Source organism: Ursus maritimus, unplaced genomic scaffold, assembly GCF_017311325.1.
Source record: "Ursus maritimus isolate PB19 unplaced genomic scaffold, ASM1731132v1 scaffold_7, whole genome shotgun sequence".
Taxonomy (NCBI): Eukaryota; Metazoa; Chordata; class Mammalia; order Carnivora; family Ursidae; genus Ursus; species Ursus maritimus.
The window spans coordinates 44545199-44570183 of NW_024426885.1; the positions used below are offsets into that span (position 1 = coordinate 44545199).

Here is a 24985-nt window from a genome sequence, read left to right on the forward strand (position 1 = left end):
AGGCCAGTGATGGGTATTAAGGAGGGCACATATTGCATGGTGCACTGGGTGTTATACACAAATAATGAATCATGGAACACTACATCAAAAACTAAGGCTATACCGTATGATGACTAACATAACATAATAAAAAAATATTTAAAAAAAACACACCATAAAGGATAAATACCAAAAAAATCTACATCACAGCATATCACATTCAAACTGTATTTTTTAAAAAAGGAAAAAAAAATAACAAAAATAAAATAAAATGCTGAAATCAAAACCAAAGAAAATAAAAAAAAAACTGCTTTTAGAAGAAAAAGATTAACAAATACACTGGAATTCTAACCAGACAAGAAAAGACAGGAATGAAATACTTAAAGTGTTAAAAGAAATAAACACCAAACTGAAAATATATCTCTGGTTAAATTATCCTTCAAAAAGAAAGGAGAAATAAAGACTTTCTTAGACCAACCAACAAACTAAAAACAGGAAATTCATCACCAGCAGACCTGTCCTGCAAGAAATTTTAAGAGAAGCTCTTCAAGGAGAAACAAAATGTTATAGGCTAGAAACTCAGATCTACCCAAAGATGGAAAAATGCCAAAGAAGTAATAAGTAAAAGTAAATTAAAATATTTTATTTTTCTTATTATTAATAGATCAAGTTGAAAAAACTGTTCAAAATAATTATGTATTGTCGATATAGTATATACACAAATTAAATGATTGGCAGCAATTTTATAAAGAACAGGAGAAAAGAATTGGGAATACCCAGTTATAAAATACCTGGACTAACCAGGTATTTGAAAGTGGACTTCAATTAGTTGTAAATATATATTATAAAATCTTGGGTAACCACTAAAAAATGATAAAAAGAAGTATAATTGATATGTTAGAAGAGGAGAAAAAATGGAATCATACTAAATAATTAAAATCAGAGAAGGAAGAAATAGAAAAGAACAAAAGAAACAAAGAACAGGTGCAAAGAACTGAAAATGGTTATAAATACAGAAGATATTAATTGAACTATATCATTAGTCACTTTATATATGAATGGTCTAAATACACCAATTAAAAAACAGAGATTATCAGCATGTATGAGGAAAAAACCCAACCATACCTTGTCTACAAGAAACCCACTTTAAATATAAAGACAGAGTTAGAATAAAAGTAATAGAGGAGGTAAAAATATATCATGCTAACACTGATCAAAAGAAAGCTGGAGTAGGTATAATCATTTCAGACAAAGCAGACTTCAGAACAAGGAAAAATTTTAGGGGCAAAGAATGATTTAAAAAGTATCATTTACCTAATGATAAGGGGCCAATTCTCCAAGAAGATAAAACAGGGCTTAACATTTATACGCCTAGCAACATAGCATCAAAATACAGAAGGCAAAAACTGATAGACCTCAAGGAGAAATAGAAAAATCCACTATTATACTTGGAGTGTTCAACACCCGTCTATTAGTAATTGACAGATTCAGCAGTCAGGGTATCACTGAGGATATGGTTGATCCACATAGCACTTTCCAACAACTGCATCTAATTGATATTCATAAAATACTTCTTCTAAAGCGGTAATCTTCACTGTTTTTTTTTTTTTTTTTGAGCTCACATAGAACATTCATCAAGATAAATCACATTCTTGGCCATAAAATACATCTTAGAAATGTTTTTAAAAGATTTTTAATTTTTTTAGTAACCTCTACACCCAGTGTGGGGCTCAAACTCACAACCCTGAGATTAAGAGTCTCATGCTCTACTGAAGAAATTTTTAAGAGATAGAAATCATAAATAGTATATTCTCAGACCATATTTGAAATTAGACTAGAAATCAATAAGAAAAAGATAGTTGGAAAATCTAAAACTATTTGGAAAGTAAACAACATACTTTTAAGTAACAGAAAGGTCAAGGAAAAGAAACGAGAAATTTTAAAATATTTTTAACTAAATGAAAATGAAAATACAACTTATCAAATTTGTGTTAGGTAATTAAAGCAGTGATTAGAGATAAATTTACAACATTAAGTTCCTATATTTGAAAAGAAGAAATATCTAAAATCAGTCATCTGAATTTCCACCTTAGGAAAATACAAAAAAGAAGAGTAATTTAAACCGGAAATAAGCAGAAGAGAAATAATAAAAATTAGAGAAATAATAAAATTGAAAACAGGAAAATAGAGAAAACCAACAAAAGCAAAGTTGATGCTTTGAAATGATCAATAACATTGATAAATCTCTGGTCAGGCTAACCCAGAATAGAAAAAAAAAAGAGAGAAAAGATTATCAATAACAGAAGTGAAAGAGGCCATCACTACTACTCCCATGGACAGAAAACGGTTAATAAAGGACATTATGAATAACTGTATGCCTTCAAATTTGATATATTAGTTGAAATGGACCCATTTATTGAAAGACATATCATCAAAGTTTATGCAAAAGGAAATAGGTAAACTTAATCACCCTGTATCTATTAAAGAAACCTACCTATTAACAAAATAAGTATCATTTTGGAGATCTGGAGATTCCAGGAAGGCATACAAACTCTGCTAAAGGAAACTGAATTATAAATATATGAAAGAACATTAGTGGGAGGTGGGGATCAGGGGGCATGCTGTCCTAAGTAACTCTGGAAACGAGTGAAATCTGCAGACTAAAGGCAAAAGTACTGCACAGAAGCAGATACATCTATGATTTGTCTGCTGAGAGGGCCTGGAAGCAAGGACATACCCAACAAAAACCTCCAGAAAACCTGTACTGAACTGACGAAGTATGTCAAAATGACACAGGGACCAACTGAGAGAGCTACCAATGGCCACAGCTGAATGAAGTTGATATAAAATAAGAAAAAAGTATTTATTGAATTATAACTCAAAGTATAAAATAAGTATCCATGAATTCATACTCTTAGATCAATGATGAAATTAATAAATAAGTGAGGAACAAGAGATCAACTCTTTGCAGTAGCATTCCAAATAACTTATGCAGATACTCTGCCTTTACAAAGGGGGAGCATAACTCCCCATTCCTCAAGTGCGGGCTACACAGAGTCACTTCCTTCCAAAGAGAGCTCTATAGAAAGGAAGGGAAGAGTGAGATCACAGTGGAGACTCCTAGCAATTACTACGTCAGGTGACAAAGTAATCATCAACAGTGTTAAATCATATTGATAATGTGTACTTTTGATGAGTGATGATTTGGCACTTTATCTCGGTTCTCTTTCTCCCCAAACCCCATTCATTACTCCGATCGAATCATGAGAAAGACATCAAACTAATTCCAGTAGTGGAGCACCTACACAATACTTGACCACGACTCCTAAAAACTGTCAGAGCCGCTAAGACAAGGAAAATCTGACAAACTGTCACAGCCAAGAGGATATACGACAACCAAATGTAATGTGGTATCCTGGATGGAATCCTGGGACAGAAACAATTAGGTACACACTGAGGATACCTGAATAAACTCTGGATTTGAGTTAGTAACAAGGCATCACTAGGGGTTCATTAATTTTAACAAATGTACCTTGTTAATATACGATGCTATACGGTGCTAGTAGGAAAATGAGTAGAGTGTATAGGGGAATTCACTGAATTATTTTTGCAACTGTTCTGTAAATCTACAAATGCCTTAAAAAACAAAGTCTACTTTAAAAAATAAAAAAAATATATATTTTTTTTAAAGCAAAAGATACATACCCTAAAAAAGAAGCAGAAGAAGGAGAAGAAGAAGGAAGAGACGAGGAGGAGGAAAAGAGGAATTTAGACTAAAGGTAGAATTCAGTCTCTTATTTTCAGCTATAGGCCCTCAAGGTGCAGAATCCACTCAGCAAACAGTCTGCAACAAATCTCCTTAAAGGTAGCTTAACTGACCACGGTTATAGCCTTTGGACATTTTTATGCTTTATGCTGAAAGCATTTCTTACGGTTCCTTCCAAAATTTAGACACTTCCATCCGTGGGAGGGGTTCCGGTCTGCATAATTTTATCCATGAGATAATATCTCCAGTAAAGCTGCCCGTCTGGCCCTTTCCAGTAACATTTCTGTGCACGGTCACAAGTATGGTAGTTGACTCCATGTTCTTTCCTTGCATTCATACAGATCTTGACTTTCTGCGTGTGTACCTGTTTTATTAATACCTCATTCGGTATAATGTACAAAATGTCACTTTAATACCTAATAAGGAGAGGCCACGGTCCATTCACTGGTCCTTTCAACATGAGCTAAGTTGATTTCCTTTTAAACACCCACAGAGGCCCTGGTCAGTACTGTTATTTCTTGGGGAAGCACTCATCCCAGTGAGTGGCCTTCCCAAAAGCCCGTCTTGTGCGTGCTCCTGGGTGCTGAGGACCTCCACTGTTGTTTACACCATCACCTGCCTTGCTCCTAACACAGTGTTGATGGTGCACTGAAATCAACAGACATGTCATGTTGGAAGGAGAGCAGCGACATTGTTTCCAGGTCTGCCCGAGGCACGCCGCCGGAGTCAGAAGGTTAAATGGAAGTGTGTCTGTGTTGGAAAGCAATGATGACAGAGCTGATAATCACCTGGTCTGCAACCCCAGGCAATAAAGGCAGGAAGGAGGATATTTTTAAAGGGTTTTAAATGTCTGTCTCTCTGCATTGCTCCCAGCTCCTCTATGTCTGTGTCAAATGTTCTTTACTGGAAGTCTGACTTAGGAGCCCAGAGCATGGTGAAAATGAGTGGTTATGGTATATTTTAAAGCGTGATTTCTGATGCAAGTAATTAAAAACAATTTGACTGCTCTTGCTGTTAGGAACTTTGTACCATATCCCCAGCAGGAAGAACGATACTGATTGCAGTCAAACGTCAACCCATTTCCATGCAACCAAGGTACCCTTTCTACACACAGGTTACAGCAAGCACTTCCCCTCACTCCCACCCCATATGACCCACCTTCTCACCTCAACCATATGCCCCTCTCAGCCAGGGGGACTGAGCACATGCCATCATTCCCTCTTCTGAGAGCTCTTTGCCTTTCTTATATTGCCAGCTCAGCTCCCAGACCTGCCTTCTAGAAGCTCTAACAGGACTGTTCACTATTGACCGGAGGCCTTGGCAGATTCGTTTGTGGAATTATCTATCACCTACAGTAATCAGTAAGCTCCTTGAAGGTAAGGACACTGTCACTTTGGGTCATCATTATATCCCTGGTCCTTAATGCAGTGCCTGGTCCTTACTAAATATTTAATATATATTTGAATAGATGAAGGTATGCATCTATAGTGAATCAGTAAGTGAGAATTTGCTCTATACAACAAGAGATCAAGTTTTAAACTAGAACTATTCAAAGTTAACATTGATTCACGCTATAAAGAAATTACCTCTTCTGACCAACCCCCTGACAGCTATCTGACGAACTTCAACCCACTCCCAAGACTCAGTTCGTGGTAGGTCACCTACTTTGGGCAGGATTCAGTTCTCCCCCAGACAACCATAGATGTCCTTTTCCATTCTCTGATAGCTCTGTGACTTCACGTATCTACATTAGAGAACAACTGCTGTATACTATTACAACACTTGTTTCTATCACGAGCCTGTGAGCCCCAGGAGGTCACGTTCCATCTCTCCTGTTTGTACTTTGTAAGCTCTTCATACAGTGCCCGGCACAGAGAAGTGTTCAGTAAGTATTACGGAATAAATGGATTCCTCTCTCTACCAATTAACCAGGCTGTGTTAGGCATTAAATTCTTAGGACTCTCCTAATGCGTGCAAATATTATCTGCCAATTCTTCCTCATTGAATGTTACTCCCATAAACCTATCTTTCCTGAAAGGGTTCTTGAAAAAAGGGTGGGAAGGAGTGTATAATTTTATTCCCTTATTTTTCACTTAGGTATATATTCTCTTGATTTTAAGAGAGATGGGCTCATTTTTCTTTTAATGACTTGTCATTCTGCTCCCTGAACCAGGCTGAGAAGTGTCGCTCAGTCTGGAGGTTATAATGCTAGCTCCAGCTCCCTCTCTCACCCAGGACACAGTACATGAGGTCAGTTCATCTCTCCGAGTCACAAATGCTTCACCTGCAGATGACGGTAAGGCGCTAGATGCTTCTACGGAACTGCCAGGGCTAGTTCGGCAGCCTCTGAGTCAAGTGTTTCCAGAGTATCATGTTGCTTCACTGGACTAGGTGTTTCACATCTTGTTAAATGACTGTAAAGTGAAACCCTTCCCCATGAATGTTTAATGAACTTAAGGGAATGCCAGATGCAGACAATTCATTTGTTAAACACTGCAATTTGCGAAGAATTCCAAGTAGTTAACCTGGGCTTCCAGATAAAATAAAGACAGATTTGCCTGATACGGTGTCCGAGCAGGAAGTTTTCCCTCCCAAGGATTCGAGTGTACCTGGATAACCCATCATCCTCTGCGTAGTAGAAATAATGATGGAACACCTGCGCTGGGCATTCAGAATTTCCTAATGGATGCTCTATGCAACTGGAGCTTGGACTCTGGATGTCCTCACTACTCTTGATATTTGGGTAGGATAATTTTCCGTTGGAGGGAGGAGGGCTATCCTGTACATTGTGGAACGTGTATCAGCCCTTCTGCCCTCTGCTCATAGATGCCTCTCAAGTTATAACACTTTGCCAAAAGTTCTCTGGGGCAACACTGCCCCCTGTTGAACCACTGAGTTATAAAGCCATGTCTGCCTTTCTGCTACTCACAGGCAGTCTGTCAGAGATAAACTTTCTCAGGCTTTGAGTCCCATTTCCCTCTTCTGCACACAGGGGGTGTAAATTAAGTCGTTGCTGTTAGGACGAAATGAGGCGATGTATTTATATCATTTAGCATGATTCTGTGTAAGTACTCAGTCTATGATGTTTGCTATTACGATGATCGCAATTTCATTTATCATTGTTTGCTTTTAACACTGACGTCAGTATTTCCTTATAGATCTTGCAGGAAGAAAATAAAATAGAGACCTACAAAAAAAACCCTAATTTGCTAAATTTTCTTCAATACATTTGCTTTTTCCAATATTCAAGCAGAAAATTTGAGCCCCACCTCAGATTACTGCTTGCCCTCAGACCAGGGCTACCTGGCTTCCAGCTGCATGGATGGTCTCTATACTTCTTGCGTATCTTCAGCATAAAATGGAAAGAGAGCAAATGCTCTTAAAAGTTTCTGTTCCTTTCCAATGCATTAGTGATATATATTCTCCATTACTATTTCCTCCCATAATCTACAACATGAAAAACTACAGTCCAATTGTTACTTGAGTCTTATAACAAAAGTAGGAGCGAGAGTATGAACAGGGACATAACTCACCAGACTGAACATCTGACTAGAAATATATGGGCTGAGATTATACTACATAGTCAAATAGTTAAATGTAAATTTAAAGAAGTACCATGTTCTCCTATTAAATTAGCAAAAGAAATGTTGACAAAGGTATAACAAAGCTGGTAGCGATCCACATTGCTTTCTAGCACTTAAATTGATATGTGCCTCTGGGAAAGCAACTTATTTACTCCAGTCTAGTCTGGTTAAAGAGACGCACTCAGGCGGTCCCTTGGGCCCAGGCAGGCAAAGTGTACGGTGCTATGTCAAGCCTACATGTGTCTCCCCAATGCACCTCGCTCTCCTTCTTCACGGTCCTTACGAGCCTTCCTTTCCTATTGATTCTCTGCCTGAACTCCCAGCCCAGCCTAAAACTGATGATCCCTTGAAATGTATTGTCCTAGCTGACCACACACCAACTCAGAGGAAAAAAAAATCCTATCTTTATCCCAAAAGGAAGAATATAAAAAGACACTTTCCCACATCTTATCTTGGGCCCTGTGCGAATGATCCAGTTGAGCCCACCCTCTGCTTCCCTGGCTCACATACAAAATGTGGGTATGGGTGAGCCGGAGAGGGGAGGAGAGGGAAAGAAAAAGAAAAGAAAACCCAATGTGCCCCCAAATCTTTCAAGTGTTGCAACCCCTACACCGGAGGAAAGGCCCCTGACCTGCCTTTCTTGGAGCAATTACTTGAAAAAGGCTTATAAATGTAAGCTGCCCTTTGTCATTTTGAGATGTAGATTTATCTCCTACAACTCAGGGGTTTCTTTCTCAAGGACCTGAAAGCCAACTCTTCGAACTGTAATTAGGAAGGATAGGACCTCTGTCTCCCCGTCTCTGTGGAAGCACAGAATCCTAAACTCCGAAAATCCTTGTTGCCAGCTAACAGACGCAGCTGACTAGTACACTGACCAACTCTTTCATTTTTCATTTCCCTGACTCGTCACGCCCCCGCTGACTCCTCTCCCTATTCCCTCATTCTCTCTTGAAAACAACCAGTCACCTCTGTACAAATTGAAGATGAGTTCAGTTCATGCTGGACCTTCTTCCATAATGCAATAATACATTACTGATTAACATCCGTCCTCACTATCTTAACTAGTGGCTTGTTTATCGTCGGCAGGTCCAGTTGCTAAGGAATTGAAACCCCCCATCACTGCATTTGTGTTAGGGTGATGAGATAATTCTCAGAAATCATTAGCAAAAGCATCCCTTCTGTTACAGAAAAGAACAGTCCCCACATAACTATGATTACAAGTTTAACAAAACTTTGCTGGGAAGCGATTCTGATTTATGAATTCCACACTAAACATCTAAGTACATCTGTTATGCATAGCAAATGGTGACTTTCTGGGTAATGATTTTTTAGAATCACAAATGATGTACAAATTCCCAGTGATTTATGCATTTGGAGGGGCATGAATATGTCCTGGGTGATTGCCTATTCTACTCAAATACTAGGTTTATACCACGGCCTTTGTTCCTTCCTTCTGTGTCTCAGAATCTGGAAGTGCCATCTTCTATGGGGGCAAAGAATTTCTACCCTGGGAGGAATATTTCAGGATGTCTTGGATGATATTTGCTTGTCTTTAATTAAGTGTTTTGCAATATATCTCAGAAATAATTAAAACAACTGTAGAAAGAATGTAGGATTCAAAGAGCTCGTGTTTCAAGTTCTGCTATCTATTTAAGGTCTGGTATTAGGACATACTGACTGTAACTTTGACATCTCTCAAACCCCTTACCTTGAAGTTGCTTGAATATAATACACATTCTCAGGATTCCATGGCTTTCTTTCTTTCTTTCTTTCTTTCTTTCTTTCTTTCTTTCTTTCTTTCTTTCTTCTTTCTTTCTTTCTTTCTTCTTTCTTTTTTTCTGTTTTTCTCTTTTCCTTTGCTGTTTGACTAGCTGATGAACCTTTCACCCATCCACCTCCCTTTGGTTTCCTCTCCAATCTATCGCAATGTCAACCATCTCAACCCACATACCCCCTCTGGGTCTGGTGTCTGTATCTCTTACCACAGGTAAGTTCCCATCAGGTAGGGAACATTGCATCCCTGGTGCCCAGCACAATTTCCGACACAGAGTAAGAAGGTAATAAGTTATTATAGTACAAACAAGGGAAGCTTTTTTTGCTTCCAGAGATTAATTTATACTGCAGATTGTAATCAAAAGCTGAGATCTAATTTTTCTCTGTTTCAACCTGTACATCTGCACACACACAGAACTGCAAGATGATTTAAGGAAAAATCTACAAAGTACTGAAAAAAAAAAAAAAAGACAAGTCTGATCCCAAGATCCCCATCCCCTCCGAACTGGAAGCACTGAGGTGGGCTGGGGGAAGAGAAGTATAGACGGGTAACTTACACTTTGCAGCTGGACATGATTTTTCACCAAGTTCTCTGCCTTTGCCACTGTGCTGGATGCTTTGAGGCTGTAGTTTTTACCATTTTGCGGTTCTTTCAGCTGCTCTTGAATTTGTTTAGCTTGTTTCCTGCAGGTTTAAATAAACAAACACATAAATAGTTGCATCAGTTTATTCTATTCATATTTTGGGGGTTCATTCATTCCCAACATCTATATTTGTCATTTGTTAAAGCTGGAAAACTCAGTTAACAAAGAAAATCCTTCCTTTGTTTTCAACCGAGCAACCGCATTAGATAACTTCTAATCTGGAGAGCAGCTGGTTTTATCCATCAACATCCCGGGATTCACACCCAATGGTGCGCCAAAGTCAGACAGAAGCATAATGCATCATCCTGGCCCCCAGGGAGGCAAGAGGTTCCCTAAGCCTTAGTGCTCAGCTGTAAAGGATTAGAAATGCTCTGAAGTAGCCAGTGGAAAAATCTGAAGCTTGGACCTAGCAGCCACATATAACATAGCAGCAAAGTTACATCTCTATTTGTTACATTTACATTTCCAAACATGTGTGGCTTAATGGCATGGCCTGCATATATTCCACGAGTATATTTCCTCTTCTACAATTTAGAAACAGCTCATTTATTGTTACCATTAGACCCGAATGTAAAGATTTTTATTTCTACTTTGTAAATAATAATAAAAAAATAGTGAACTTTTGAAAGAACACCTACTATGTGCCAAGCACATTTTAACTGTTTTCCATATATCGACTCACTTATTCTTCACAATAATTCTGTGTGATGAGGCATTAACCTATCCTCACTTAATATATGAAGAAACTGAGGCACAGAGAAGTTAAATAATTTTTCCAGAGTCCCATTGCTAGGACGTGGTGGAGCTGAATTTGAACCCAGCCCATTTGGCTGAATACTCTGTACTTTGAGCCACCACTTGGGATGGTCAAACCACGTGCCCATATTCCCACAGCTTCTCAGTGGGAAGATTGAGACTATTCTCGAGTTTCAGACTCTGAGTAAAGTACTCTTGCCTGCATATGTGGGTGACTGTTGCTTAAGTCATACAACGGCTACACCAGAAGGAAGCAACAAATTACTGCCTTATGAACTGCTCTCTTCCAAGGGCTTTATAGTAATTATCTATCAGCGGAAGACTCGGTACCCAGAAACACACACACACACACACACACACACACACACACGTTGCAGAGTCATCCCGCCCACCCCAAACATTGAACTCTTCCCAAGGTCCCTGCCAAGGATAGAGCCTTTGGTTCACTATGTGCACTGTCTCCTGCAGAGAGCTTTTCCTGAGAATGGGCTTGGGTATCAGACGGACTGTGATTTGAATCCCAGCTCTGCCACCCATCACTTTGGCTTTGATTTCCTAAATCAAAAGGACTGTTTTCCTCAATATCTCTGAGCCTCGGTTTCCTCATCTGTCCATGGTGTCGTAAAAGCTAACTTCCATGGATACTGTGGAAACTAAATGTGAGAACACCTGTAAAGTGTTGATCTGCTCCCCTTCCCATCATTTAGCAAGCTTAGTTGTATGGGCAGATCCTAGAGAGGAATGAGAACACTGGCTCAAAGATATTGTATTAATTGCATCTCTCACAAGCAAGCGACAATGTTGGCTCCCGGATTTGGAGGCTCTGAGCATCATTAACTCCTTTGAATTTACAACAGCAGTCATGTAGCTCTGTTTGTTACAAAGTTTCTTTTATCTTTTCAATTGTTTGGGGAGCATTTATCTCCAGTGCTTTCAGTTGCTTTAATCCAGTTGTAATAATCTATTTCCTAACAGCTAATCTGTAGCCTATTGTTAAAAATAAATCTATCATATCAGCATTTTATGAAGCACATTATAGCCACAAAATCCCATCCGGGATTCATTGATGAAGGAAACAGGAGATCCGGAGGTTCTATCCGAGTAAATTATCGTGAGGAAGTAAAAGGGGGCTTGGCACAGAGTAAGGATCCAGTGACTCTCCTAAGGATTAAATAGTAGAAACATTAACTCTCTTTTCAGTAATTCTGTAATTCAGTGTATGGGAAATGCTAACTTCTAAAGGAATTTTCCTCATAAAAATGTGTGACTGCAGTTTCCTAAACCCTTTAATAATTTGCTTTCCTTTACTGGCTTCTCACTCAAGTCCTGACTCACTAATATTCCAGGATAAACAGGCCTTTCTTTCTGAACCAGCCTCCTTCTCTACCATCCTTACCCTGTCCCAAACACGCATGTTTTTCCTCTTTCCTCCCTCATCCAGGAAATGGGAACCAGGACACGACAGGTGTCTGATTACAATACCATTAGCTCTCTCGCAAGAGTCAATGCTCTGGGAAAGACAATATAGGGGCATTGCACGCTGGAACCCTACTAGCCTAACAGTGTCAGTGTTAACATTTTATAGTTGGTGGAGTTTTAAGTTTCTCTGGTCCAGTTCATCAGAAAGAAATGACATGGAAGTTGTGGACTATCAGGTATCACAACTCCACTGGTTGGCATTATTGGGAGTGTTGCGGGATGGGCTGAAGCGGCTTGAGAGGGAGACAGCATGCAGGATTTTTATTAGGCGAGGCTCCTTGGATCAACACCTGTGGAATCAAAGGAAGGGAAGCAGGGCTGGGTTGAGGGAGAAATTGGAACATAATGCAGTCTCAGGGAAGAGCTCAGCAAATCCCTTAGAGGGCTCTGAAACCTTGCACCCTAAGTTGGGGTAAAAATCTAGGCCTTCAGAGCCTCACGTTGACCTGTCATTGGAGGTGGGCTATCTCAGGTCAGAGCAAGGCAACTTTTATCATCTTTGTTTTAGCAACTGGAGGACTAAGATCTTCACTGCTCAAGAGAATCAAAGCTGCATACCAGAGCATTCACTGCCTGTCTTCAATGGGCTTTCCTTGGGCTAAAATCTTTGACTTCGGAGGGTGATAACCTATTGTCAGGGCTGGTTTTTACTGGGAGCACCATTTTTCTCTTTTCCTTCTGTTTTTCCCAGTTGTGATCATTATTTGTCCTAACTTCTGTTTCCTGGAACATCTCCTCTCCTATCTCAATTCCTTTTTTTTTTTTTTAGAATTGAATTGTGTCTTGCACTTCCCAAGTCTACTAAGAACTCCTACAGGCAGCCTCACACTTCTTGCCCATATGAGTTGAAAGTAAAAAGAAACCTAGAAGAATTTATAGTTGCCATGTGAGCCCCATCAGCCAGATTTAAATAGCTCAACTAATAGTTCCATTAACAACCTATGGGACTATATGGGTTTGTTGGAAGTGATGAGAAGAAAATTTCTTTCATTGTGTCCTATAGGGTTGTGGAGGTTCAGTTCACTCAGAAAATCCTCTAAATCCAAGAAGGTGTTGATCACTTCTACCTCATCATGTTATCTGCCTTCAAACTTTCACCTGTGAATAATTTGCTATAATATTCCATGTGGCAAGGTCATGCCATACCAAGGGTCCCAAGACAATGGACAAAGGACCAGAGTGGTGGGATCTGAAGGATTATGGGAAATAAAATACAGATGATCCAAGGGAATGGGAGCTTTTGGGTAACTCCCGATTTTCTCTGGCTAGGAGGTATATATCCCAGTCTATAGGATGCTAGCTTAAGTACATTTATTTAAAAACCAATGATGGAGAGTTCGGAGAATTCTAGAAGACTTGGCACTTCCAAGATGAAGTCAAACAAATGATACACATATTAACAACCTTATGTTATGTGTGAAAGTAAGGAAAAATCGAGGTAGAGTCTGCCTACGCTATTATCCCTGAGATCTGGGGATGGGAATTAGAATTCCAGGAATGGGTGGAAAGACACATGTGCCAGTGTGCTATAAAAATTTGCATTGCTTTCAGCTATATAGATTAGAAGCTTCGTGTGAGGTATAGCACTCTTCTCAGGCAGAGAAAAATAAAGGAAGACCTACCTGGAAATTATGCTAGAAGGAAATAACTCTAGGTCTCTACTGAGAAATGTAACTCCACTTGGAAAAGGCTTCAATTTTTATTATTACTTTATTATTCTCACATTTTCTTATTTATTTGATTTTTAATAAAAATGTGTCCCAGCTGGACAGGCAGAAAGACAACATCCTGATTAGTGTTCCTCCCCTGGCTCAGTTCTTGGAGTCCCCCATAATGAATGATGTTGCACAGTGTTTCCATTAAACCCCGACACCTCACTGAGCCCCAGGAGGAGGTGTTCATCTCAGAGCCCACGTGCTGCCTAGGGAGGGAGAGACTGACAGCCGTGAAGATGGAGGTCCTCGAGTTATCCAGCTGCTCTCCATTCTTGTGATTGTCATAATCAGTCTTTCCTTTACATGTGGTACAACTACAAATTATACTCTAAAAATAAGTGATTAACCACCACTTGATGGTAATTTGCTTATTGTTAAATACACAATTTCTTTCCTGTACACAGCACTTGCGGGGAGACCCTTCGAACGCCCTGCGGCGTGTGATTACCCCTCTCGTGCTCCAGTGCGTGCACTTCACTCTGTAGTTAGCCTCCAAGTTCCAGGTGGAAAACTGGAGGTGTTAACCATAGCAAGCCTTCATTATTTACTCTTTGGAACACCATGCTGTGCTTGCTACACTGTTATCCCATTAATCCCTAGCAAATTCTATAAGGTAAATATTGTTTTCGGTCATATTTTACCAAAAAGGAAACTGAGGCTGAGGGACTGGATGCAATTTGCCTAATAATACATAACAGGCAAGTGGCTGCCTGGTGATCTGAATGCAGGTGTGAGTGACGCACGTAAAATCCTGAAAATACGCCACATAAGCTCCCTAGAGGATGCACCAAGCACTATGGGCTGTACCAGGCACGATATTCCTGATTCACCCTAAACAGTTTCGCCTTCCATCATCTAGCGGGAGGACCGTGGGAGCCAATGTGGTAGAGTCGTTTCCAGCATGCAATTTCAACAAGGACTGTGGAAATTCAAAGACCCCATCTGTGTGGCTTTGACAAATTAATATTTTAAAATTAAATTCCGTTATTATTTGAAAAATGCAGCAATAAGGAACAATTCCAATTGTTTTGAGGATTGGGGGATAATACCTGCGAAGCCCAGTCTCCCTGACAAAGAGTAAGTTCTCAAAAATGAACACTAATAACTGTCACAGCCAAGAATTGCCTAGGATACGTGACAATTAAATATGATGTGGTACCCTAGATGGGGGCCTGGATGGGGGCCTGGAACAAAGCGCATTAGGTAAACACTAGGGATATCTGAAAATATGAACTTCGGTTAGTAATACAATATGAATATTCATTCATTGTGACAAATGCAACATACTAATATAAGACATCAGTATTAGGGGAAACTGGGTCTGGGTTATATGAGATCTATCTGTACTACTTTCACAGTAATTCTGAAAATCTAAACCTATTCTGAAATAGTTCATTAAAAAACAATAGTTACTAATTATGGATTCATACCAAGTTTCCATTATTTTTTAAAATCATAATTGCTGTTCTTTTTAAAGATCAACATATACAACATGCAGACAGGTGTCATGGACTATATCTGGAAATGGACCCATTTTTAGAAGAGCAAATGGGTAGACAAATATAGGTCCAATGAAAAGCAATTACACATTGGCTTGCATTTCACACAAGCTGTAAGAATAGAATCTGTGCCAACTTCTTAAGGCTTGCAACACTTAAATAAATTTCCATAAATAAAATACCTTTATCAAAGTTCACTTGGAATAAATATATTTGTATGTATATATAGGTATGTGTATATTTTATTATACTTTATTAGTCAAAATTAGTGCCTTTATCAGCAGAAGTTTTGGGTTCTTTTTTTTGAAGTTAGTGTATCTATTTATGTAAGTAATTTCTGTACCCAACGTTGGGCTTGAACACACAACCCTAAGATCAAGAGCCACATGCTCTTCTGACTGAGCAGCCAGGTACCCCAGAAGTTTCAATTTCTTAGCAGGGAAGTATATTCGAGACATGCTTACCAACTAATGAACCAAAGTAGATCTTATAGTGTTCATATTTCATATTTGGCTGAAACCTTTATGGGTATCAGGTGACAATACTACAAAAGGTAAAGTATATGTTTCCCAGAAAAGTCTAGATATTTGTTGATAATACTTAGGTATACACCAATGGCCCCTCTGTTCAGAAGTGTTAACCCCTTAGTGACAGGCAGACACTGAGCCTTTCCTTTTGGCAGGTAATCAAAAACTGCAAAGAACATGGAGTGTTCATGATCACAGAGAGGAATGATCACTAGGTGCACCAAAGATAAACCACACACACACACACACACACACACACACACACACACACACATGCACATGCTGCATATACTCCCCCCAGTCTATAAAAGATTCTAAGTCATTCATAGGTGTTTGATGGACCCATTTGCACAAGATCCCTCTGCCTGGAGCACAGACTGTGAAGTTAAAGAAAGACAAAGTGCTTTCTCTGAGAAGTAACCTTTTAACACTTGAGAGAGATGGTCTTACTTGCTTTTGAAGTAGAATGCTGCACAGAACATGCCCACGATGACAATTCCAAAGATGATACATGAAATTGACAGCACCTGCCTTTGATAAACTTCTTCACTCTCTGTGAATTTGAAAAACAGAATTAGAATGGATGTTAGAAGGGCACAATTTCCATCCTTGTACTTCTGAGTTGGTAGGAGCTTTTCAAAGCAAACTTTTTTTGTCCCTGTCATGAATAGGAAAAGACGAGGAAGTTATTATGATTCAATTTCTTTGCAATCATCTGCAGGCTAGCTGGTTGTTATTTTTTGTATTTGCATGGTTAAAACACACTTATACATAGATATCACAATTACGAATCTTATTATCAAACGACATTCCATAAATTTAGCACATACTGGGACATATGTTTTTGAAATTATGGTGGGGCCCAAAATAATCTAGAGAAACAAATGTGTCCGCCAGAATTTTTCTGTGCCAGTGATGACTTCCAATTTATTTTATGTGATACCGAAGCCACTATATTTTCTGATTTGGTCCTCGGCTGTCTGTCTCCCATTCATCCATCCACTACTATGATTGACGTTACTAACGAAAGAGAACCTCAATATGTATGTGAATATTTATTCACCCGTTCTTGACTTCCTCAATACCAATGATCTGGCACAGTAATTTCAACTTCTATTACCAAGGTTTTATATCTTATCGCTTCTTATCACAAAAAAATAAGAATTCAAAAATAAGCATATCACTTTTTTAGCCATTACCAGTTACACTCTCAGCTCATTTTTGAAATATGTTTCTAGAAACAGTTCTTCCAGCTCATCAAGACCTTTTTATCTACAGATCTCCTAACTTTCTATCTGTTAATGATCCTCTTGTCTTCATTTTCCTTCTTTACACAGCAGAGAGACTATGATCCATGATTACAGTCATTCACTCTCTTGGAAATACCCTCAACTACTGATCTCCTTCTCCTCTCCTTTTACCCATTTGGCAGAATAACTGCATACAAATCCAAGAAGCTGCCTTTTTCATACCTTTACCTTGAGCAGCTCAGAATTAGAAGAGAAGATTATACAATCAGGAAAATGGGCATCAATAAAAGTTGACAATGGCATTACTTAAGTAGACATCTAATAGTGACGACCTCATCAGCTTGCTTCTCCATTTTTCTAATGGTTACCCATACCTTCTCCATACTACCAAACATCTGACTTACTCTCCCTCACTTTCAGATCTCCCATATATGTTATAAAGAAAAGGAAATCTGAATAGTATAAATCATCTCTACTTATAATGCAAAATATACAAAATTCTCAAATTTTAAGGTGCATTGGAGTCACCTTGAGAACTACTGAAGGACAGATTGCCACCTACTTTCTCTTCTAGAGTTAATGACTTAGGAGGTATGAAGTGGGGACAGAATATTTGCATTTTTAAAAAACTTGCAAGGTTTCTAAGGTGATTCTGATGCTGCTGATCTGTGAAATACACTTTGAGGACCACTAAATAGAGTAAAAATCTTCAGAACATGCATCAACCATGTAAGAATAGAGGGAATTTTTTGTTGTCATTAATGCCAACATGGTATGGTATCCATTTTGGACCTTCTAAATCAAAATCTTTATTTAAAAGAAAGTTTCAGGTATACTGCATGCACACTAAAATTAGAGAACGATTCAGTGGGGGAAAGTGTTATATTTCTGTCAAAGACTAATTCCTTTGGATTCCATTGTCATCTATCATCTTGGAGTCTTCTCATCACTTAAAATTGAAGGGAAGGGAACACATTACAACTCATTCTATGATACCAGCATTACCTTTATACCAAAACCAGACAAAGACATAAAAAGAGAATAGCATATTGACATATGTCCCTGATTGACACGCAAAAATTCTTAACAAAATTTTAGAAAATCAAATCCAATAAGATGTTAAGAGTAATACATCATGACCAAATGGGTTTTATACAAGGAATACAAGGTTGGTTTAATATTTTAAAATTAATCAATGTAATTCACAATTTTAATAGTCAAGAAAAAAGTATTTAATTATCAGATGAGAGGGAAAAATTACTTAACAAAATATAACATTCATTCCTCATTAAGACTCTCAACAACTAAGAATAGAAGGGAACCTCCTCATCCTGATAAAAAGTATCTATAAATAATCTATACCTAATCAAAAAAGATAGGATGCTTTTCCCCTAAGATCAGGGATACAGCAAAAAAATCTACTTTTACCACTTCTATTTAACATTGTACTCGAGGTTTAGTCAATGGAATAAGGCAAAAACAGAAATTAAAGTCATCTTTAATGGAAAATCATCTTTGTTCTCAGACTATATGATCACCAATGCAGAAAAGCTGATGGAATCTACAAAGAGCTAGTGTAACTAGTAAGTAAGCTTAGCAAGTTTTCAGGATACAAAGTTGCAGGATGGACAATACAAAAATTAAATGCATGTCTATTTAGTAGCCACAAATAATCAGAAATTGAAATGAAAGTATCACTTACAGAAGCATTAAAATACATATAGTACAAAGAGGTAAATTTGACAAAAGATACACAAGGTCTACACACTGAAATCTACCATACATTACTGAGAAAATTTAAAGAAGACCTAAATCAATGGAGAGATATATCACGTTTATGAATTAAAAGACTCAATATTATTAATATGACACTTCTCCCCAGTTTGATGGATAGATTGAGTGCAATTCTATTCAAAATCTCAGGAAGCATTTTGCTGTTGTTGTAGAAATCAACAAGATGGGGCGCCTGGGTGGCACAGCGGTTAAGCGTCTGCCTTCGGCTCAGGGCGTGATCCTGGTGTTATGGGATCGAGCCCCACGTCAGGCTCCTCTGCTATGAGCCTGCTTCTTCCTCTCCCACTCCCCCTGCTTGTGTTCCCTCTCTCGCTGACTGTCTCTATCTCTGTCGAATAAATAAATAAAATCTTAAAAAAAAAAAAAGAAATCAACAAGATGATTCTAAACGTAATATGGAAATAGAAGAGATCTACAGTAGCAAAACAACTTTTTCATAACCAAGAGAACAAAAGTAAAGTAGTCAAACTACTTTATTCCACGAGTTATAATAAAACTATAGTAATCAAGGCAAGATGGTATTGGCCTATTTATAGACAGAAAAATCAATGGAACAAACAAAAGAGTCCAGAAATATATGCAAACATATGTGGCCAGTTCATTTTTGATACAGATGCCAAGGCATTAAATGGGGAAAGGATAGTTAAAAAAAAATCACATTGTTGCAATAGTATAGACATATCTACTAAAATGAACCCCGACCCTAACTTCATACCTTATTCAAATATAAGTTCATGAGGAATAATAGACCTTAATACAGTATTTCATGCTATGAAACTATGAGAAGAAAATGTAGAAGGAAATCTTAGTAATCATGGGATTGACAAAGATTTCTTAACTGTAACACAAAAGATACAAGCTATGAAATTTTCTAAAACAATAAAATGAACTTCGTCCAAATTAGCAATGTTTGATCTTCAAGACCATTATGAAAATGAAAAAATGAAAAAGGAAAAAAACAACCAGGGCCCATTCTAGGAAAAATATCTGCAAGATACGTACTCAACAGCAGACTGTGTCTATAATATAATATATAAGGATCTCTTATTATTAATAGGAAAGACAAACAACCCAGTTAAAAAATGGGCAAAATATCTGAATGGACACTTCTTCAAAGATATATCGATGGTAAACACATAAAAAGATGCTCAACATCATTAGCAACTGTAGAGCTGAAAATTAAACTATGATGGGATACATGGCATCACTCTTAGAATCACTAATGTTAACGGCTGTATTCTCATGTACTTCTGGTAGCAATGAAAAATGGTATAACCACCTGAAAAATAGTTTCATAGAAAGTTGAGTACATACCTACCTTATGACACAGCCATTCCATTCCTAAGTATTTACCCAAGACTAAGGCAAGCGTATATTCATTATGCACATAAATATTCACAGCAGCTTTACTAGCAATAGCAAAAAAACAAAAAACAAAAACACCTGGAACAATCCAAAAGCCCATTAGCAGGTAAATGAATAAACAAATTGTGGTACAGCCATATAGTGGAATCTCGCTTAGCAAAAAAAAACGAATGAATTAGTGATATAAGCAATTCTACACATGAATCTCAGAATAACTAGGTTGAGTGCACTAAGTCGGACAAGAGAAAAGTATCTGTTGTTATTCCAGGTATATAAAATCCTGGAAAATGGAGGGGCGCCTGAGTGGCTCAGTTGGTTAACAGTCTGCCTTCCACTCATGATCCCAGGGTCCTGGGATCAAGACCCACATCGGGCTCAGCGGGGAACCTGCTTCTCCCTCTCCTCCCCACTAATGCTCTCTCTCACTATCTCTGTTGCTGTCTTTGTCTTTCTCTCTCTCAAATAAATAAAATGTTAAAAAAAAATCCTAGAAAATGGAAACTAATCCATAGTAGCAGAAAGCATGAGTGGAGAACTGGGGTCAGAAGTAGGAAGGAGTGGAGGAAAGAGACCACAAAGTGGCATGAGGAGCCTTTGGAGAGTACTAGATGTGCTCATTGTCTCAAATGTGATGATGTTCTCATGATGAATACTTATGTCAAAATGTATCAAATGATAAATTTCAAATAAGGGCTTTATTTTATGTAGCAAATATAGTTGTAAGTATAGTAGCAAAATATTAATCCCGGGGGACAAAAGAATACAGGGAATATAGAAATACAGACAATATAAAAAAAAAAAAACATGCTTGATACAACATTGTCCACCCATACTAACCAGTGTCTTTTTCTTCCACCATTTCTAACATTCAACTCTTTAGAGTCTCAATACATACTCTTCTCATTCTCTTTCCTGAATCTTATTCTTATATTTGTCCTTTAAATGTCTACTCACCTTTCTGGTCTCAAATTAATTGTCATTATCTCAAGAAACTCTTGCACTGCACTGTAAGCTTCATTGGTGCAAGGGACCATGTTTTAGTTGATCTATTTATTTGATTCACTACTATTTCCCCATCACCTAGTGTATTGCTTCATCCATAGTTGACAGTGCAAGACTTATTGCCTAGGGAATAAGTTGGGATTTCTGTCTTTGGAGAGATTTTCTGCTTTAAGCTGTGTACGATGCAGGAAGTCTCACCTGGGGGTGTTCTTCAGGTTTATTACTTCCCTTTTATCCACACTATGTCCTCCCTGGCTTCCCACAAATCCTCCTTCCCTGAGCGACCACCTGCAACTGACCCTACCCATTCCTGAGATCGAGACCTGGCTCCTCTCAGTGGGGCTTTCCCATCCAAACCTGGCCTTCTCACTGTGACGCTGTACTCACAAAGTCCTTTTCAAAGGGCAAAGTGTCATAAGGAAAAATGGTGAAGCCGTGTGTTCCCAGGCCTCAGAAGACACTGTGGCATGATCTCCAGACAGGTAGATACTCTTACAGTTCATTTTCTTTTCCATACCATCTACTTGCCAGCCCCTGGCTTTTTTGGGTGGTTTTCAGGTTGCCTGGTCAAGCTCCAAGAAGACACTCTGTGTGTTGGATTTGAGTATTGTTCTCAACACTCTCCCTCCCTACACTGGTACACTGCCTGGTTTTATGTTCTGGCCTAACCTCACTTGGTGCTGCTGCCAATTCATAGCCAGAAAACTAGGCTGAAGGTTGGCTCATGGACACAGAATTCCCCATACCATGACTTTCTGGGGTTCTTTCAATATGACCCAGAAGCTTCCAGAGCCAGCTGAAATGAGTCCACGACTTGTGATGTTCCTCCAACAGCAAAGTCAGTTGCAGTAATTCATCTTTTAATTAGGCAAATAGATACCAGACACAACACACCTGGATGAAAACCTATATGCACAGAGCCCGATTTCTTTCTTTCTTTCTTTCTTTCTTTCTTTCTTTCTTTCTTTCTTTCTTTCTTTCTTTTTCTTCTTCTTCTTCTTCTCCTTCCTTCCTTCCTTCTTCCTTTCCTTTCCTTTCCTTTCCTTTCCTTTCCTTTCCTTTCCTTTCCTCTCCTTTCCTTTCCGAGACCATGCACTGTACCTTCTCTTTAAATGTAACTATATATTTTGTAGTCCTTTTTCCTGCAGAAGTATACTAGGAAATAGTGATTTAGAAGAATTATCCCCTCTTCACTCCCATCTTAGGCTCTATTTCCATTTTATTCAGACTGAAGTATCAGAAAACAGAAATTAAGCCTAATTTCTGAATAAATGGAGATGGGCAATCGTGTGGCTCTGGCACGCCGTGGTTGATATTTTTAATTTGGCAAAATTTAAATTAAAGGGATAAAAAATGTGTCACCGAGACCTTGTTTGGGCATATTGCCATCTTAAAGAATGTCATCCATTCTATCCCCACATTAATAAGCTCATAAAATTTTCCAGTTGAACTTGGAAACAAATAAGTAGTTGTACCAACTATAGAGAATTTCATCTCAATTATTGTGAGTTGATGACTATAATGGAATAAGCGTGACTTGCATATGATAATTTACCCTACCCTGCCTCTGCCAACAAAAAGAATTATGAAAATGATGGATAATAACACCCATTAAAACAAAAAAAAAATAAGACTATCTACTAAACTGAATGATTTCCACATAAAATCTATGTACTGTTTTTGTTCTTATTTGAAGCTAGTCAAATATAGCCTGGGGAAATGCACAAAATCAATTCTGAGTTTAAATCAAGAGTGAAATTAAAACTCTCAAGACTGTGAGTGAATTTATAGACCCAGGTGTAGTTACAGCGATGGCACTATCAATGCCTTTGATTCATAGAGTGTTACACAAGAGCTAGCATGGGTGAGGTACAAGAAACAAAGGGTTGGGAGTCTGGCAATTTTGGCTTTGACTTTAAATTTAGCCACTTTCAATATGAGTAACCATAGATATATTACTTTACCCTTATAAACTTTAATTTCCTATCTGAATAAAGGCAATGTTATGAAATACTGAGTGTAACAAATGTTATAATAAGGAGGTAGATAATGCTACAAAAAAAGCATATAGTATGGAAAACTGACCTATTCATAGAAGCCAGAGATCAGAGATCTCGGATATCCTATTAGAAGCCCATCAGGTAAGAGTAGTGGGGATGGGGAGGGTGGTCCAGGAAAGGGAAACAGCTTGTGCCGAGCTAGGCCCTAGGGTAGGAGATAAAATGGAATGTTCAGGAATTGGGAAGTTATCTACTACCACAGGGCCTTTGTGCAAGTCATTTTTCTTCGCAGCTGAGTAGAACAACACAGAGGCAATGGGGACGCGGCGTACAATGAACATGGCACCACAACAGCAGGAAGGTACTGAAGGATTTGAAAGGAGAGGAATGTGATGTGATCATATTTACATTCCTTTTATATGCAATATGCAGGAAAGATTAGAAGGAATAAAATGAATGCAGGGTCGTTTTAGGAGGATATTAAATCAGCTCAGGTAAGGTATGCTGGGTGTTTGTACTAGAGTAGTAACAACCATGGTGGAGAGAGGAGCGAACAGAAGTAAAAAGCACTTGTACTGAAAATAGTTAAGGGACGAGACTATGATGTTCGTAACTAAGTGGATTCTGGAGGCGGTTCAAACTCGGAAGGAGAGATAAGAAACTCAGTTTTGGACTTGGGGAGTTTTGAAAGCCTGGAAGATATCTAAGTAGAGATGTAAAGTAGACATTTAAATATGCAGATCGAGGCTAAGAGGAGCTGATAGGGTTCTGGACATTACTGTTTACGGGTTATGCATATATCTGCAGCCAAGTGTTTTGATAAGATGGCCCAGGAGAAAATATGGAATAACAAGAGAAGAATGTCTAACAGAGAGCTTTGAGGGACTCCAAAATTTCATGGGAGGGCAGAGAAGGATCCTGCAGAGGTGATGAGAAAAGAACAGCTAGCCAGGCCAAGCAAAAAAGGAAAAAGAATGTCCTCCAAATAACCACAGTAATTAAACATGATAGTAACATGGAAGAAAATATAAAGGGTTTTTCTAAAAGTTCAGGCTATTGGATGCTTCTGAGGGGCCATTAAGATGACATCCTTTAATTTAGGGACATAGAGGTCACTGAGCAACTGCATGAGCTCTTCTGGTAGAATCACGAAGGTAGCCTCATAACCCTCTGGGGCCTCTGCCATGTATCTTTCATGTACTGTAAGGCAAATGCACCTTCTCCAAACCTGCCCTGTCTTCACCACTTCAGCCTGGATGCAGAAGCTGGAATTCTAGCCTAATTCCAGAAAGCCTAATTCCAGAAAGCAGTGAATGCCATCCTTGTAACTTGAGGCTACCCCTAACTTCGTTACCGAGACACTGTGAGGATTGAATGAGTTAAAACATACAGGGTGTTGCCATACCTAACTTTGAGTGCTCACTCAATATTAGGCTGAACTATATAAAATTGTCATGGGTGGGTGCCATAACTGGCAATAATTGGCAGTTTAATGTGCTTCTAATACATGGTACCTGTTATTATTATTCTATGGGATGTCAACATTGCTGCACTCCATTTTTAAAAACCCAGATTATAAAGTCATTTTGAAGGGCTGAACCAACCTTTGGTTAAATAACAATTGGTAAAGGGTGTTACCCTTGTTCTCCCCACTCCCAACCCTATTCCTTTTCCTTTTCTCTAAGGCACAGAACTCAGTCTTCTCTTTCTATAGGATCATTATTTCAGGCTATAAAGGTTTTGAAACTAGGGAAAGTAACGTTTTGGTGAAGTTTCAGAAACTGACATTGGCCCAGTGGAAAAAATCCTTCTGGCAAGCAGCCTGGCCTGAGACTCTGGAAAGATCAGTGGG

The 24985-nt window shown here is 38.5% G+C and overlaps 1 protein-coding gene across 4 annotated transcripts in view; it reads right to left on the reverse strand.

Moving 5' to 3' along the window:
- NRG3 (neuregulin 3) overlaps window positions 1-24985 on the reverse strand; it is a 1003086-nt gene that overhangs the window by 17343 nt on the left and 960758 nt on the right. For all 4 annotated transcript variants that reach the window (XM_040623882.1, XM_040623881.1, XM_040623879.1 and 1 more), the window contains exons 5-6: window positions 16173-16275; window positions 9660-9786 (exon numbers count right to left, since the gene is read on the reverse strand). In XM_040623882.1, coding sequence (XP_040479816.1) covers window positions 9660-9786; window positions 16173-16275 — 230 coding nt within the window. The remainder of the gene's footprint in view (window positions 1-9659; window positions 9787-16172; window positions 16276-24985) is intronic.